The sequence below is a fragment of the Procambarus clarkii genome, chromosome 81 (assembly GCF_040958095.1).
Source record: "Procambarus clarkii isolate CNS0578487 chromosome 81, FALCON_Pclarkii_2.0, whole genome shotgun sequence".
Lineage (NCBI taxonomy): Eukaryota > Metazoa > Arthropoda > Malacostraca > Decapoda > Cambaridae > Procambarus > Procambarus clarkii.
This window is the reverse complement of record NC_091230.1, coordinates 22,623,228-22,641,909: the sequence shown is the minus strand read 5'-3', so window position 1 is coordinate 22,641,909 and position 18,682 is coordinate 22,623,228. Positions and strand designations below refer to the sequence as shown.

The following is an 18,682-nucleotide window of genomic DNA, read 5'->3' as shown; positions in this document are numbered from 1 at the left end:
GCCGAAAAAGTTAGGTTAGGTTAGGTTAGGTAGGTTAGGCAGTCGAAAAACAATTAATTCATGAAAACTTGGCTTATTAGGCAAATCGGGCCTTGCATAGTAGGCTGAGAAGTACGTTCTGGCTACTAGGTACGACATATATATATATATATATATATATATATATATATATATATATATATATATATATATATATATATATATATATAATATATGACAGTGTCAGACCACGGAGGAAAATTGAAACAGGAATTTCCTTAAGTACTTTCGTATATTAATACATCTTCACAAGGAGTGGCCTTCACCCGCCTAAGAAGACCTATGTACTAATTCTACACAACAGCAATACCATGCTGTTTAAGATTCGCTACCTGGAACAAAAAGTTCCAAGTAGCACGGGCTATGGTGAGCCCGTAGTTGTAGCCATACCAACACAACATATCCACATAGACAAATTTATCCACTAAGGCACGCCAACCTTACCCAACTTTTCCAGCTTCACCTTCCTGTCCTTTCCACCCCCTTCCACCACCCCTTCCACCACCCCCTTCCACCAACCCCTTCCACCACCCCTTCCACACGCCCTCCAATGTTATCAAAAGCTTTGGGCATAAAAACTTGAGGGGTAAAAAAAAAAAGGAAGAGCAGCTGGTGCTTTTGTATAACTTTTGTTATACAAAAGTTTTGAATAGGGTAAGAAGGTCACTTGGAAAATAGTGTCTTGAGCCAAATTACTACAAAAGTAGTGTAGGCTACTTTTTTATATATATAAATATTACCCACTTTACGAGTACATTCAGAGCAGATATGTGGTAATGTCACCTTATTCTGGGCTAAAAAGCCTGATCTCGAATAGTTTAACATTGAACAAATCCACAAGGGCCGTGACGAGGATTCGAACCTACGTCTGAGAGCATCCCAGACGCTGCCTTAATCGACTGAGCTACGACATGGTATAAGAATTGAAAGCAAAAGTGTAAAGTTTAACATTCACACCACACATGCTCTACTTACCACCATAAGCTTTATTACATATGGCCAATAGCCTAAGTTTGGATATAATCTGTTGCTGTTTGACTTATACTGAAATAGTATCAGTATGGGATACTGAAATAGCTTTCAAATATAGTTTTTCACTTGTTCGAATAATGCATTTGTCTTAACCTAACCAGTGCATTATTCTCAGGTTAGGTTAAAAAGGTTTGTATTATTACAAACTTAATATATACACACACGCTTAATGTAGCCTAACCATGGATCACTTAACCACTGAATCACTTATCACTTAACCAGTTAAGTGATTACCACGAGGGTAAAAAAAACTATTGAGGTATAATATATTCAAATTTTGTTTCCCATACCTACTCTTTTTTTCCTGCTTCCTTCCCCCGTTTTTTGTTGATTTAGCTTGTAGTATTTACAATTTTTTTTCCCCCATTTTCACCTCGTTTTTTGCCCCCTCTTTTTGTCCTTGTATGTTTTTGAGTCACGTACACAGGTTATTAGGTCTGTTACCGTGACATAAATTATGGCCTATGGAGCTTGCTTGCTATAATGGCGGCTCTTAGTTCAGCTAGGATATATTCATCATGGGATATTATCCCGGGCGGGGGGAGTCATTTCACGCCCTGTGTTTGTCCTCTCTGAACGGTGTGTGTGTGTGTGACTTGCCAGTTTGTGTTTTGTTTGCTAATATGAATTGCTCGATGCATCTATACTTTGTGTGAGTGTTCCATTTTAAGGAACTTGTCTATGTTACAGTTTTATTCATTTACTCGTTATTGTTTGTTGTGGATTAATGTATTTATCCACAACGTTTCAAATAATTATTTATTTGCCATTTTAAACAAACACGCATCTAGCCTAATTAGGATGAGGTTCGCTTGATACTGAATGCTGTCGTTATGAAGAGTGCTGATGCAATGGGTGTATGGAGAGAGTGTAGTAGTAGATTATGGAGGGAGTGTAGTAGTAGATTATGGAGGGAGTGTAGTAGTAGATTATGGAGAGAGTGTAGTAGTAGATTATGGAGGGAGTGTAGTAGTAGATTATGGAGGGAGTGTAGTAGTAGATTATAGAGGGAGTGTAGGAGTAGATTATGGAGGGAGTGTAGTAGTAGATTATAGAGGGAGTGTAGGAGTAGATTATGGAGGGAGTGTTGTAGTAGATTATGGAGTATAGTAGTAGATTATAGAGGGAGTGTAGTAGTAGATTATGGAGGAAGTGTAGTAGTAGATTATGAAGGGAGTGTAATAGTAGATTATAGAGGAAGTGTATTAGGTTATGGAGGGAGCCATAGGCGTGAACATTCCTTGATTATAGAGACCCAGTGATTATGGAGTGTGTATATTTTCTTTGTTTCCAGAGGAATTCATTCAACAGCAGCATACCGCGACAGGGAACTGAAAGGCCTTCACATCCACTCAAGTGCCTGGGAGGCACTTGCAGCGTTTTCCCCCATCCATATATTTTCCAAGTGAAGAGTCATTTGGGTCTCTGGGGGCTACACACACCCCTTGAAGGGGGAGGGGGGAGCGCAGGGGTCATATTTAGCAAGCATTGTGTACCGTTGATGGCTTGTGTGGGTTGGTACCTATGTTTGTTTGCTGCTCGAGAGCTTGTGTGGGTTGGTACCTATGTTTGTTTGCTGCTCGAGAGCTTGTGTGGGTTGGTACCTATGTTTGTTTGCTGGCCTTCAGCGTCAACAAACATGGAGGTGTGTGTGTGTGTGTGTGTGTGTGTGTGTGTGTGTGTGTGTGTACTCACCTAGTTGTACTCACCTAGTTGTGTTTGCGGGGGTTGAGCTCTGGCTCTTTGGTCCCGCCTCTCAACCGTCAATCAACAGGTGTACAGATTCCTGAGCCTATCGGGCTCTGTCATATCTACACTTGAAACTGTGTATGGAGTCAGCCTCCACCACATCACCCCCTAATACATTCCATTTGTCAACCACTCTGACACTAAAAAAGTTCTTTCTAATATCTCTGTGGCTCATTTGGGCACTCAGTTTCCACCTGTGTCCCCTTGTGCGTGTTCCCCTTGTGTTAAATAGACTGTCTTTATCTACCCTATCAATCCCCTTCAGAATCTTGAATGTGGTGATCATGTCCCCCCTAACTCTTCTGTCTTCCAGCGAAGTGAGGTTTAATTCCCGTAGTCTCTCCTCGTAGCTCATACCTCTCAGCTCGGGTACTAGTCTGGTGGCAAACCTTTGAACCTTTTCCAGTTTAGTCTTATCCTTGACTAGATATGGACTCCATGCTGGGGCTGCATACTCCAGGATTGGCCTGACATATGTGGTATACAAAGTTCTGAATGATTCTTTACACAAGTTTCTGAATGCCGTTCGTATGTTGGCCAGCCTGGCATATGCCGCTGATGTTATCCGCTTGATATGTGCTGCAGGAGACAGGTCTGGCGTGATATCAACCCCCAAGTCTTTTTCCTTCTCTGACTCCTGAAGAATTTCCTCTCCCAGATGATACCTTGTATCTGGCCTCCTGCTCCCTACACCTATCTTCATTACATTACATTTGGTTGGGTTAAACTCTAACAACCATTTGTTCGACCATTCCTTCAGCTTGTCTAGGTCTTCTTGAAGCCTCAAACAGTCCTCTTCTGTTTTAATCCTTCTCATAATTTTAGCATCGTCCTCAAACATTGAGAGAAATGAATCGATACCCTCCGGGAGATCATTTACATATATGTGTGTGTGTGTGTGTGTTGTGTGTGCTCACCTAGTTGTACTTGCGGGAGTTGAGCTCTTTGCTTCCGCCTCTCAGCTGTTAATCAACCACAGACAGAGATGCTTTACTGCTAGAATCCACTCAGTAAAACATCTAAACTGTTGGGACCGACAAAAATGCCTAAATCTGTATTCTCTTGAGCGCAGGCGGGAGAGATACACGATAATTTATACGTGGAAAATAGTAGAGGGGCTGGTCCCAAACCTGCACACAGAAATAACACCACATGAGTCCAGGAGGCATGGCAGGATGTGCAGAATACCCCCGTTGAAGAGCAAAGGTGCAACAGGTACTCTGAGAGAGAACTATCAACATCAGAGGTCCGAGACTGTTCAACACGCTTCCACTACACATAAGGGACATAACTGGCTGACCCCTCACAGTGTTCAAGAGAGAACTTGACAAACACCTCCAATTGATACCTGGTCGACCAGGCTGTGACGCATACGTCAGGCTGCGAGCAGCCGCGTCCAACAGCCTGGCTGACCAGTCCAGCAACCAGGAGGCCTGGTCGACGACCGGGCCGCGGGGACGCTAAGCCCCGAAATCATATCAAGATACTGAACAAATCCACAAGGGCCGTGATGGGGATTCGAACCTACGTCCGAAAGGATCCCAGACGTAGGTTCGAACCCTCATCACGGCCCTTATGGATTTGTTCAGTTGATGCATCACACTGTTGTGATTTCTGTGTGTATCTCAATATAACTTCACGATGTCTTGAGGGGGGGTTATGGGGGGTGTCACGCCCCCCTTCATGCGCCCCCCCTCTCTGGCTGAGGGGGGGGGGCAGGGTCTATCCAGGGGGTCATCCCCCCCCCCCCCCCCCCTCTTCGTAAATCATCAACTTTATTATCAGCTGCGTTACACACACACACACACACACACACACACACACACACACACACACACACACACACACACACACACACGCGCGCGCGCGCACGCACGCACGCACGCATACGTATAAGTCGTCAATTCACAACCGAGGATTGAGGGTTTAATTCTCCCAGCAGGACAGAAGCGTTTGGGCAGCGTTTCCTTTCGCCTCATGCAACTGTTCACCTAGCTGTGAATAGGTACCTGGGAGACACCCTCACCTAGGCTTGCTAGCGGCACTAATAATTCATTTCGAGTAACGAGGCATCAGAAACTAGGTGACGGGCGAACATGTTTACTGAACACAGGTGTGGACCTGCACAGGTGTGTTCTGGCGGCTTGGTGCACACCTGTTCTCTACGAGTCTATACGGCACATGTGTACGTGTCTCCGTGCCGCCGTAGTGGCACGGTATCGCACCTTGTTGTTTCAGGTTTAGCTACTCAGAACGAAGTGTCCAGGTAGCACGGGCTATGGTGAGCCCGCAATATCGCACCTCCTCGTGACACGACTCATCCTTATTTGAGTCATACTCAATCACAGGCACGATCCCTCCTGTCCTCATGTTCATCCCTCATGTTCATGTGTGTACTCACCTATTTGTACTCACCTATTTGTGCTTGCGGGGGTTGAGCTTTAGCTCTTTGGTCCCGCCTCTCAACTGTCAATCAACTGGTGTACAGATTCCTGAGCCTACTGGGCTCTATCATATCTACATTTGAAACTGTGTATGGAGTCAGCCTCCACCACATCACTGCCTAATGCATTCCATGTGTGTGTGTGTGTGTGTGTGTGTGTGTGTGTGTGTGTGTGTGTGTGTGTGTGTGTGTGTGTGTGTGTGGTACACAGTACACTTGGATGGCTTCACAGGAGGGGTAGAAGCCTCACCGGCCGCCTCCTCATTACTCACCAAATCCGTCGCGTATTCCATACGGTCGCGCGCGACGTATTAGTCAACATTAAGGATGTTGTTGTTTTTAGATTCAGCCACTCGGAACAAAAAGTTGCAAGTAGCACGGAATATGGTGATCCCGTAGTGGACTTACCAGGCACAGGAGTGCCTGTAAATTAAGGCACCGTAATGTTGATATTTTCTTTGCATCGCCCTCGATAGGTGAGGTGGGTTGCTGGGGTTGAACTTGAAATTGAAATTGAAATAAGTTTATTGAGGTAACATACACACAAAGGGATGAGGTAGCTCAAGCTATTCTCACCCCATAGGTATTTGCTGGGGTTTGTACGCTCAAGATCCCCAGTGGGTCCCCACAAGGATTGCATCCTCTATATTGTGTTAAACATTGACTTATTAACGTCGGTATGCAATATTTGCGTATATTGTGCAACCGGTCCTCTTGATGTGTTAGTCCATGCAGCGGCCGACCCCCCTTCCCCGCCCCCCCCCCCCACACACACACACACACACAGTTTTGCGTCGGCTTTGATTACCCCAATGACGGCCCGGGGGGGGGGGGGTGTTAGCGAGACGTCTAACAATCAACCATGGCAACACCAACCATGGCAACCGTAGCTATGGCAACACCAACCATGGCAACCGTAGCCATGGCAACACCAACCATGGCAACCGTAACTATGGCAACACCAACCATGGCAACACCAACCATGGCAACCGTAGCTATGGCAACACCAACCATGGCAACCGTAGCTATGGCAACACCAACCATGGCAACCGTAGCTACGGCAACACCAACCATGGCAACCGTAGCTATGGCAACACCAACCATGGCAACCGTAGCTATGGCAACACCAACCATGGCAACCGTAGCTATGGCCACACCAACCATGGCAACCGTAGCTATGGCAACACCAACCATGGCAACCGTAGCTATGGCAACACCAACCATGGCAACCGTAGCTATGGCCACACCAACCGTAGCTATGGCAACACCAACCATGGCAACCGTAGCTATGGCAACACCAACCATGGCAACCGTAGCTATGGCAACACCAACCATGGCAACAGTAGCTATGGCAACACCAACCATGGCAAACGTAGCTATGGCCACACCAACCATGGCAACCGTAGCTATGGCCACACCAACCATGGCAACCGTAGCTATGGCCACACCAACCATGGCAACCGTAGCTATGGCAACACCAACCATGGCAACAGTAGCTATGGCAACACCAACCATGGCAACTGTAGCTATGGCAACACCAACCATGGCAACAGTAGCTATGGCAACACCAACCATGGCAACAGTAGCTATGGCAACAGCAACCATGGCAACAGTAGCTATGGCAACAGCAACCATGGCAACCGTAGCTATGGCAACACCAACCATGGCAACCGTAGCTATGGCAACACCAACCATGGCAACATCAACCATGGCAACAGTAGCTATGGCAACACCAACCATGGCAACAGTAGCTATGGCAACAACCATGGCAACCGTAGCTATGGCAACACCAACCATGGCAACCGTAGCTATGGCAACATCAACCATGGCAACAGTAGCTATGGCAACAACCATGGCAACCGTAGCTATGGCAACACCAACCATGGCAACAGTAGCTATGGCAACACCAACCATGGCAACCCCAACAGCTGTGTCACAAACATTGGCCGTCCCAAAATACGCGGGTAATCAGGAGCTGGGGGAGGAAAGGTCCCGGCTATCATGTTGTTAAATTCCTTGTTTATTTATCCCGTAGTGATAAATAAACAAGGAATTTAACAACATGATTGCCGGGGACCTCTTTTTTTACACGATCTCTTTTTTTCCCCTTTTTGATGTTTGTGTTTGTTTGTTTGTTTGTTTCCCCTCTGTTGGGCTCGTTTGTTTCAGTTTTTTTTGTTGGGGGGTTTGGTCTTAAAGGTGTAGCTGTGTTAATCTCTGGAACTTTGTGCAGTCGTTTGAACTTGTGGAACCTTTGTAATGTGGAACGTCTGGAACCTTCGTAATGTGGAACGTCTGGAACCTTCGTAATGTGGAACGTGTGGAACCTTCGTAATGTGGAAAGTGTGGAACATTCGTAATGTGGAACGTCTGGAACGTTCGTAATGTGGAACGTCTGGAACCTTCGTAATGTGGAACGTGTGGAACCTTCGTAATGTGGAACGTTTGGAACCTCCGTAATGTGGAACACATGGAACCTTCGTAATGTGGAACGTCTGGAACCTTCGTAATGTGGAACGTCTGGAACCTTCGTAATGTGGAACGTCTGGAACCTCCGTAATGTGGAACGTCTGGAACCTTCGTAATGTGGAACGTCTGGAACCTCCGTAATGTGGAACGTCTGGAACCTCCGTAATGTGGAACGTCTGGAACCTTCGTAATGTGGAACACGTGGAACCTCCGTAATGTGGAACGTCTGGAACCTCCGTAATGTGGAACGTTTGGAACCTTCGTAATGTGGAACGTCTGGAACCTCCGTAATGTGGAACGTCTGGAACCTCCGTAATGTGGAACGTCTGGAACCTCCGTAATGTGGAACGTCTGGAACCTTCGTAATGTGGAACGTTTGGAACCTCCGTAATGTGGAACGTCTGGAACCTCCGTAATGTGGAACGTCTGGAACCTTCGTAATGTGGAACGTCTGGAACCTCCGTAATGTGGAACGTCTGGAACCTCCGTAATGTGGAACGTTTGGAACCTTCGTAATGTGGAACGTCTGGAACCTCCGTAATGTGGAACGTCTGGAACCTCCGTAATGTGGAACACGTGGAACCTCCGTAATGTGGAACGTCTGGAACCTCCGTAATGTGGAACGTCTGGAACCTTCGTAATGTGGAACACGTGGAACCTCCGTAATGTGGAACGTCTGGAACCTCCGTAATGTGGAACGTTTGGAACCTTCGTAATGTGGAACGTCTGGAACCTCCGTAATGTGGAACACGTGGAACCTTCGTAATGTGGAACGTCTGGAACCTCCGTAATGTGGAACGTCTGGAACCTCCGTAATGTGGAACGTCTGGAACCTCCGTAATGTGGAACGTCTGGAACCTTCGTAATGTGGAACGTCTGGAACCTCCGTAAAGTGGAACACGTGGAACCTTCGTAATGTGGAACGTCTGGAACCTCCGTAATGTGGAACACGTGGAACCTTCGTAATGTGGAACGTCTGGAACCTCCGTAATGTGGAACGTCTGGAACCTCCGTAATGTGGAACGTCTGGAACCTCCGTAATGTGGAACGTCTGGAACCTCCGTAAAGTGGAACGTCTGGAACCTCCGTAATGTGGAACGCGTGGAACCTCCGTAATGTGGAACGTCTGGAACCTCCGTAATGTGGAACGTCTGGAACCTCCGTAATGTGGAACGTCTGGAACCTCCGTAATGTGGAACGTCTGGAACCTCCGTAATGTGGAACGTGTGGAACCTTCATACCCTAGTGAAGATCCTCTTAAATGCCTCTTTAACCCCGAATGTCGCTGCCAAGTGCCTGAACAACACTAGATTGTTGCTTCCTGTCTGCTGCCTGTCGTCAGCTGGCCTTATCAGCTGATCGAGGCCCCCGTCAGCAGGTGATCGGCAGGTGGGACGTCAACTGATCGAGGCCGCCCTCCTCCCCCCCCCCTGTCAGCAACTGATTGGATCCCATCCATTAGCTAATCGACCATCCCTAGTATGGTGTGATAGTCGTGGGCCGGCTGCTACCTGTGAGTATAGCTTCCCTCCACGACGAATGCGCCCAATCGGGATCCAATTAGCTGATAAACATCATGGTCTTAAGATTATAGGTTCTGTGTCTGATAATTAGGACCCCCCCCCCCTGAAATAGTCATTGGGAGAAGTACAGAAGTTGCTTCTGTACTGGTGTACAGAAGCAACAAGGAATATACCCCACGAAACCGACTTGAAAAATATTAAACTTTAATTCAGAATTAAGCGGCAAAACCTTTGAAAAAGAAATATCTTTCATTATATTTCATTATATAACTGTCCAGAGGGGGAGGAGGAAGGCGGGTCTATATGACCACTTCTTATCCATTAACCCCCTCCCCTAGCCATCCACTTGGGCTGGACGGTAGAGGGACGGTCTCGCTTCATGCAGGTCGGCGTTCAATCCCCGAACGTCCAAGTGATTGAACCTCATCCCTTCCCCCCGTCCCATCCCAAATCCATATCCTGACCCCCCCTTCCAAGTGATATATAGTCATATTAGCTTGGCGCTTTCCCCTTATAAATTCCTAACCCCCCTCTCTCCTCGATTTTCTTTTCTCGGGGTAAGGGAGGGATCTTATCTTGAGGTTATCTTGAGATGATTTCGGGGCTTTAGTGTCCCCGCGTCCCGGACCTCGACCAGGCCTCCACCCCCAGGAAGCGGCCCGTGACAGCTGACTAACACCCAGGTAACTTTTGTTACTGCTAGGTAACAGGGGCATCAGGGTGAAAGAAACTCTGGCCATTGTTTCTCGCCGGCGCCTGGGATCGAACCCGGGACCACAGGATCACAAGTCCAGCGTGCTGTCCGCTCGGCCGACCGGCTCCTCGGGATGTCATAATCTTTTAAAAATAAATATTGTTGGTGAAACTGAAGACAGAAGTTTGAATCTTTAAGCATGACGGAGCTATACTCAAAGGGCCTCGCTGCTTATATACACGAAGCGGGTTTTTTTTACGAAGCTGCGAAAATGTTTAGGCAATTGGATGCTACGTTGTGGTGGGGTATAGAGTGCGGATATGTTGACAGCTGTGTTGGGGGGGGGAGGGGCCACAATAGGGGAGTGAAGGCGAAGTTAAGAGATGCTTAAGATGTCTGGTGAGTTAAGAGGTACACAGAGTGTAGGGAAGGGGTTATAAGGTACCCTGGTTGTGGAGTAGCTTAGAAACCCCTGGTTGTGGAGTAGCTTAGAAACCCCTGGTTGTGGAGTAGCTTAGAAACCCCTGGTTGTGGAGTAGCTTAGAAACCCCTGGTTGTGGAGTAGCTTAGAAATCCCTGGTTGTGGAGTAGCTTAGAAACCCCTGGTTGTGGAGTAGCTTAGAAACCCCTGGTTGTGGAGTAGCTTAGAAACCCCTGGTTGTGGAGTAGCTTAGAAACCCCTGGTTGTGGAGTAGCTTAGAAACCCCTGGTTGTGGAGTGGGGGGGCGTGGGAACCCTGGTTGTGGAGGAGCACCTTAGAAACCTCTGGTTGTGGAGGAGCAGCTTAGAAACCCCTGGTTGTGGAGGAGTAGCTTAGAAACCCTGGTTGTGGAGGAGCAGCTTAGAAACCCCTGGTTGTATAGGAGCACCTTAGAAACCCTGGTTGTGGAGGAGCAGCTTAGAAACCCCTGGTTGTGGAGGAGTAGCTTAGAAACCCTGGTTGTATAGGAGCAGCTTAGAAACCCTGGTTGTGGAGGAGCAGCTTAGAAAACCCTGGTTGTGGAGCAGCAGCTTAGAAACCCCTGGTCGTGGAGGAGCAGCTTAGAAACCCTGGTTGTGGAGGAGCAGCTTAGAAACCCTGGTTGTGGAGCAGCAGCTTAGAAACCCTGGTTGTGGAGCAGCAGCTTAGAAACCCCTGGTTGTGGAGGAGCAGCTTAGAAACCCTGGTTGTGGAGCAGCAGCTTAGAAACCCCTGGTTGTGGAGGAGTAGCTTAGAAACCCTGGTTGTATAGGAGCAGCTTAGAAACCCTGGTTGTATAGGAGCAGCTTAGAAACCCTGGTTGTATAGGAGCAGCTTAGAAACCCTGGTTGTATAGGAGCAGCTTAGAAACCCTGGTTGTATAGGAGCAGCTTAGAAACCCTGGTTGTATAGGAGCAGCTTAGAAACCCTGGTTGTATAGGAGCAGCTTAGAAACCCTGGTTGTATAGGAGCAGCTTAGAAACCCTGGTTGTATAGGAGCAGCTTAGAAACCCTGGTTGTATAGGAGCAGCTTAGAAACCCTGGTTGTATAGGAGCAGCTTAGAAACCCTGGTTGTATAGGAGCAGCTTAGAAACCCTGGTTGTATAGGAGCAGCTTAGAAACCCTGGTTGTATAGGAGCAGCTTAGAAACCCTGGTTGTATAGGAGCAGCTTAGAAACCCTGGTTGTATAGGAGCAGCTTAGAAACCCTGGTTGTATAGGAGCAGCTTAGAAACCCTGGTTGTGGAGGAGCAGCTTAGAAACCCTGGTTGTGGAGGAGCAGCTTAGAAAACCCTGGTTGTGGAGCAGCAGCTTAGAAACCCCTGGTTGTATAGGAGCAGCTTAGAAACCCTGGTCGTGGAGGAGCAGCTTAGAAACCCCTGGTTGTATAGGAGCAGCTTAGAAACCCTGGTTGTATAGGAGCAGCTTAGAAACCCTGGTTGTATAGGAGCAGCTTAGAAACCCTGGTTGTATAGGAGCAGCTTAGAAACCCTGGTTGTATAGGAGCAGCTTAGAAACCCTGGTTGTATAGGAGCAGCTTAGAAACCCTGGTTGTATAGGAGCAGCTTAGAAACCCTGGTTGTATAGGAGCAGCTTAGAAACCCTGGTTGTATAGGAGCAGCTTAGAAACCCTGGTTGTATAGGAGCAGCTTAGAAACCCTGGTTGTGGAGGAGCAGCTTAGAAACCCTGGTTGTGGAGGAGCAGCTTAGAAAACCCTGGTTGTGGAGCAGCAGCTTAGAAACCCCTGGTTGTATAGGAGCAGCTTAGAAACCCTGGTCGTGGAGGAGCAGCTTAGAAACCCCTGGTTGTATAGGAGCAGCTTAGAAACCCTGGTTGTATAGGAGCAGCTTAGAAACCCTGGTTGTATAGGAGCAGCTTAGAAACCCTGGTTGTATAGGAGCAGCTTAGAAACCCTGGTTGTATAGGAGCAGCTTAGAAACCCTGGTTGTATAGGAGCAGCTTAGAAACCCTGGTTGTATAGGAGCAGCTTAGAAACCCTGGTTGTATAGGAGCAGCTTAGAAACCCTGGTTGTATAGGAGCAGCTTAGAAACCCTGGTCGTGGAGGAGCAGCTTAGAAACCCCTGGTTGTATAGGAGCAGCTTAGAAACCCTGGTTGTATAGGAGCAGCTTAGAAACCCTGGTTGTATAGGAGCAGCTTAGAAACCCTGGTTGTATAGGAGCAGCTTAGAAACCCTTGTTGTATAGGAGCAGCTTAGAAACCCTGGTTGTATAGGAGCAGCTTAGAAACCCTGGTTGTATAGGAGCAGCTTAGAAACCCTGGTTGTATAGGAGCAGCTTAGAAACCCTGGTTGTATAGGAGCAGCTTAGAAACCCTGGTTGTATAGGAGCAGCTTAGAAACCCTGGTTGTATAGGAGCAGCTTAGAAACCCTGGTTGTATAGGAGCAGCTTAGAAACCCTGGTTGTATAGGAGCAGCTTAGAAACCCTGGTTGTATAGGAGCTGCTTAGAAACCCTGGTTGTATAGGAGCAGCTTAGAAACCCTGGTTGTATAGGAGCAGCTTAGAAACCCTGGTTGTATAGGAGCAGCTTAGAAACCCTGGTTGTATAGGAGCAGCTTAGAAACCCTGGTTGTATAGGAGCAGCTTAGAAACCCTGGTTGTATAGGAGCAGCTTAGAAACCCTGGTTGTATAGGAGCAGCTTAGAAACCCTGGTTGTATAGGAGCAGCTTAGAAACCCTGGTTGTATAGGAGCAGCTTAGAAACCCTGGTTGTATAGGAGCAGCTTAGAAACCCTGGTTGTATAGGAGCAGCTTAGAAACCCTGGTTGTATAGGAGCAGCTTAGAAACCCTGGTTGTATAGGAGCAGCTTAGAAACCCTGGTTGTATAGGAGCAGCTTAGAAACCCTGGTTGTATAGGAGCAGCTTAGAAACCCCTGGTTGTATAGGAGCAGCTTAGAAACCCTGGTTGTATAGGAGCAGCTTAGAAACCCCTGGTTGTATAGGAGCAGCTTAGAAACCCTGGTTGTATAGGAGCAGCTTAGAAACCCTGGTTGTATAGGAGCAGCTTAGAAACCCTGGTTGTATAGGAGCAGCTTAGAAACCCCTGGTTGTATAGGAGCAGCTTAGAAACCCTGGTTGTATAGGAGCAGCTTAGAAACCCTGGTTGTATAGGAGCAGCTTAGAAACCCCTGGTTGTATAGGAGCAGCTTAGAAACCCTGGTTGTATAGGAGCAGCTTAGAAACCCTGGTTGTATAGGAGCAGCTTAGAAACCCTGGTTGTATAGGAGCAGCTTAGAAACCCTGGTTGTATAGGAGCAGCTTAGAAACCCTGGTTGTATAGGAGCAGCTTAGAAACCCTGGTTGTATAGGAGCAGCTTAGAAACCCTGGTTGTATAGGAGCAGCTTAGAAACCCTGGTTGTATAGGAGCAGCTTAGAAACCCTGGTTGTATAGGAGCAGCTTAGAAACCCTGGTTGTATAGGAGCAGCTTAGAAACCCTGGTTGTATAGGAGCAGCTTAGAAACCCCTGGTTGTATAGGAGCAGCTTAGAAACCCTGGTTGTATAGGAGCAGCTTAGAAACCCTGGTTGTATAGGAGCAGCTTAGAAACCCTGGTTGTATAGGAGCAGCTTAGAAACCCTGGTTGTATAGGAGCAGCTTAGAAACCCTGGTTGTATAGGAGCAGCTTAGAAACCCTGGTTGTATAGGAGCAGCTTAGAAACCCTGGTTGTATAGGAGCAGCTTAGAAACCCCTGGTTGTATAGGAGCAGCTTAGAAACCCCTGGTTGTATAGGAGCAGCTTAGAAACCCTGGTTGTATAGGAGCAGCTTAGAAACCCCTGGTTGTATAGGAGCAGCTTAGAAACCCCTGGTTGTATAGGAGCAGCTTAGAAACCCTGGTTGTATAGGAGCAGCTTAGAAACCCCTGGTTGTATAGGAGCAGCTTAGAAACCCTGGTTGTATAGGAGCAGCTTAGAAACCCCTGGTTGTATAGGAGCAGCTTAGAAACCCCTGGTTGTATAGGAGCAGCTTAGAAACCCTGGTTGTATAGGAGCAGCTTAGAAACCCTGGTTGTATAGGAGCAGCTTAGAAACCCCTGGTTGTATAGGAGCAGCTTAGAAACCCTGGTTGTATAGGAGCAGCTTAGAAACCCCTGGTTGTATAGGAGCAGCTTAGAAACCCCTGGTTGTATAGGAGCAGCTTAGAAACCCCTGGTTGTATAGGAGCAGCTTAGAAACCCCTGGTTGTATAGGAGCAGCTTAGAAACCCTGGTTGTATAGGAGCAGCTTAGAAACCCCTGGTTGTATAGGAGCAGCTTAGAAACCCCTGGTTGTATAGGAGCAGCTTAGAAACCCTGGTTGTATAGGAGCAGCTTAGAAACCCTGGTTGTATAGGAGCAGCTTAGAAACCCCTGGTTGTATAGGAGCAGCTTAGAAAACCCTGGTTGTATAGGAGCAGCTTTAGAAACCCTGGTTGTATAGGAGCAGCTTAGAAACCCTGGTTGTATAGGAGCAGCTTAGAAACCCTGGTTGTATAGGAGCAGCTTAGAAACCCTGGTTGTATAGGAGCAGCTTAGGAAACCCCTGGTTTGTATAGGAGCAGCTTAGAAAACCTGGTTGTATAGGAGCAGCTTAGAAACCCTGGTTGTTATAGGAGCAGCTTAGAACCCCTGGTTATATGGAGCAGCTTAGAAACCCTGGTGTACTGTATAGGAGCAGCTTAGAAACCCTGGTTGCCTATAGGAGAACAGCTTAGAAACCCTGGTTGTATAGGAGCAGCTTAGAAGCCCCTGGTTGTATAGGAGCAGCTTAGAAAACCCTGGTTGTATAGGTAGCAGCTTTAGAAAACCCTGGTTTTATAGGAGCAAAAGCTGTAGAAACCCGCTGGTTGTATAGGGAGCAGCTTAGAAACCCTTGTTTGTATAGGAGCAGCTTAAGAAACCCTGGTTGTATAGGAGGCAGCTTAGAAACACCTGGTTGTATATGAGTCAGCTTAGAAAACCCCTGGGTTTTATATGAGCAGCTTAGAAACCACATGGTTGTATAGAAGGCAGCTTAGAAACCCCTTGGTTTGTATAGGAGTCAGCTTAGAAACCCTGGTTGTATATGAGCAGCTTAGAAACTCCTGTTTGTTATTACGATCTTAGAAAACCCTGGTTGTATAGGGCATCTTAGAAACCCCTGGTTGTATAGGAGCAGCTTAGAAACCCTGGTTGTATAGGAGCAGCTTAGAAACCCCTGGTTGTATAGGAGCAGCTTAGAAACCCTGGTTGTATAGGAGCAGCTTAGAAACCCTGGTTGTATAGGAGCAGCTTAGAAACCCTGGTTGTATAGGAGCAGCTTAGAAACCCTGGTTGTATAGGAGCAGCTTAGAAACCCCTGGTTGTATAGGAGCAGCTTAGAAACCCTTGGTTGTATAGGAGCAGCTTAGAAACCCCTGTTGTATAGGAGCAGCTTAGAAACCTGGTTGTATAGGAGCAGCTTAGAAACCCTGGTTGTATAGGAGCAGCTTAGAAACCCTGGTTGTATAGGAGCAGCTTAGAAAACCCTGGTTGTATAGGAGCAGCTTAGAAACCCTGGTTGTATAGGAGCAGCTTAGAAACCCTGGTTGTATAGGAGCAGCTTAGAAACCCTGGTTGTATAGGAGCAGCTTAGAAACCCTGGTTGTATAGGAGCAGCTTTGAAACCCCTGGTTGTATAGGAGCAGCTTAGAAACCCTGGTTGTATAGGAGCAGCTTAGAAAACCCTGGTTGTATAGGAGCAGCTTAGAAACCCTGGTTGTATAGGGAGCAAGCTTAGAAACCCTGGTTGTATAGGAGCAGCTTAGAAACCCTGGTTGTATAGGAGCAGCTTAGAAACCCCTGGTTTGTATAGAGCAGCTTAGAAACCCTGGTTGTATAGGAGCAGCTTAGAAACCCTGGTTGTATAGGAGCAGCTTAGAAACCCTGGTTGAACAAAAAGCTCCAAGCAGCACGGGCTATGGTGAGCCCGTAAATCCAAATCCTTATCCCGACCCAGTGCTGTATAGTCGTGATGGCTTGGCGCTTTCCCCTGATAGTTCCCTTCCCTACCGCCCCCCCCCCCCCCAAGCCTCCAGGTTGGTGGTCTGGTCAACCAGGCTGTTGGTGCGTCGCAGCAATGCTCCACTGTTGTATTTGATGTCTGTGTCAGCGTACCGGGGTTCGTGGTCATTTTTACAGCGACCTTTGACCTGTGCCCCGACCTCTGTAATTGCCAGAATCACAGGTGTCACAACCACCAATGGGGCTCCAGTGTACACAGGTTGATTGACAGGTGAACGGCGGGACCTAAGAGCCGAAGCTCAACCCCCCCGCAAGCTCATCAACTAGGCGAGTATACAAGTGGGGTGAGTACTGGCGCACTACTGGTTCACAACCGGTTTACCACCGATGCACCACTGGTTCGCAGGGGCCAGGGGCCAGATTCACAAAGCAGTTACGCAGAACTTACGAACCTGTACATTTTTTCTCAATCTTTGGAGGTTTGTTTACAATTATTAAACAGTTAATGAACTCCGAAGCACGAGGAGGCTGTTTATAACAATAAAACCAGTTGATTGAGAAGTTTTCATGCTTGTAAACTGTTTAATAAATGTAAACAAAGCCGTCAAAGATTAAGGAAAGATGTACACGTTCGTAAATACTTGCGTAACTGCTTCGTGAATCTGGCCCCAGGTGTAAGTGGCAGCAGGTGGGATCAAATCATTGTCACATAAACAAATGTTTTGAAGGTTGAGTGTCAAGGATGGTGAAGCGGCGCACCTGAACACCATTTAACACATTCACGTGCAATGTTAACTCTGTATGTCTATGGGGCTGGATTTCGACCAGCCTATGATCATCCCAGAAACAGACCAGTCACCATGCAAAGTTTGATGAGGCTCGCCCTATGCGTCTGGCCCCTAGAGCAGACATACGTTCTCTGTTTTCATTTAATATGAATCCCAGAGTTTTTTTTTTGCAGCGTCCTGTATCCTCACACCTGAGATAAATGCAACAGGTGAAGCATGAGGCGGGGTCGCAGAGCTAGAGCTCGTTCTCCGTCGACTCCCTTGAGTAAGCATATGCATGTACTGCTCATCAGCGCCGTTATATACATGCGGTAGTGTGTATACGTAGGCTGTAGCGAAGGTCGGTGTAAGTAAAAATGTTTGGTCCGTTTGGAGCAGGTGGCTACTGGTGTGAGGGCTGGTGGTGGTGTTATAACCTTGGGTAGGGCTAGTTCCCCCTCCCCCCTTGTGTGTGTGTGTGTGTGTGTGTGTGTGGGTGTGTGTGTGTGTGTGTGTGTGTATTCACCTAGTTATATTCACCTAGTTGTGTTTGCGGGGGTTGAGCTTTGCTCTTTCGGCCCGCCTCTCAACTGTCAATCAACAGGTGTACAGGTTCCTGAGCCTATTGGGCTCTATCATATCTACACTTAAAACTGTATATGGAGTCAGCCTCCACCACATCACTGCCTAATGCATTCCATCCGTTAACTACTCTGACACTGAAAAAATTCCTTCTAACGTCTCTGTGGCTCATATGTGTGTGTGTGTGTGTGTGTGGTGTAAAATAGGATGTGCGTTTGACCAAAATTGGAGGCTAGGTGCTGGAGCCTCACCCAACTCTTTAAGATGACCCGTGCGGGGTAAGGGAGTGTCGAAGGCCAGTCGACATCAGTCCCAGAACTACCGACTCCTATATCGACCTCCGGAGATATTCGCGAAGTCTTAAATCATGGATTTGTTTTCCATAAAGATTTAGCAAGTTTTCCAGTGCTTCTTATTGTTAAATTTTCGGAAAGAGTGACAGAGACGGCTAGAGATGAGGGTGAGGGGGGGGGACAACAGGGGCCTTCGTAGCCTGGTGGGATAGCGCGCAGGACTCGTAATTCTGTGGCGCGGGTGCGATTCCTGCACGAGGCAGAAACAAATGGGCAAAGTTTCTTTCACCCTGAATGCCCCTGTTACCTAGCAGTAAAATAGGTACCTGGGTGTTAGTCAGCTGTCACGGGCTGCTTCCTGGGGTGGAGGCCTGGTCGAGGACCGGGCCGCGGGGACACTAAAGCCCCGAAATCATCTCATATAACCTCAAGATATGTTGGAGACAGAAGAAAAGTGTAGAGGGAGGAAAAAGGGGAATGGGGTCGCATATGTGGCCTTGACAGTTGTTCCAGCCGGGAACAACTGTCAAGGCAGTTGACAGTTGACAACTGTCAACTGTGTGTTGATTACTCTGGACGGGTAATCAACAAGTTGAATGCACTGAAAGTAGCAGCTGCCACCTCCATCCACAACTTTACGGCTGAATTC

The 18,682-nt window shown here is 47.5% G+C and overlaps 3 protein-coding genes across 9 annotated transcripts in view; 2 read left to right on the top strand and 1 right to left on the bottom strand.

Moving 5' to 3' along the window:
* Window positions 1-7,231, top strand: part of LOC123749086 (uncharacterized) — a 61,912-nt gene extending 54,681 nt beyond the window's left edge. The window contains exon 2 of the mRNA XM_069315566.1: window positions 6,154-7,231. Coding sequence (XP_069171667.1) covers window positions 6,154-7,231 — 1,078 coding nt within the window. The remainder of the gene's footprint in view (window positions 1-6,153) is intronic.
* The window catches only part of LOC123773018 (cytospin-A), a 424,140-nt gene that overhangs the window by 121,650 nt on the left and 283,808 nt on the right, over window positions 1-18,682 (top strand). The window lies entirely within an intron of this gene.
* On the bottom strand, window positions 7,457-8,971 carry LOC138358087 (zinc finger protein 347-like). Its single transcript, XM_069315565.1, has one exon. It carries the CDS (start codon window positions 8,969-8,971, stop codon window positions 7,457-7,459), a length of 1,515 nt encoding a protein of 504 aa, XP_069171666.1.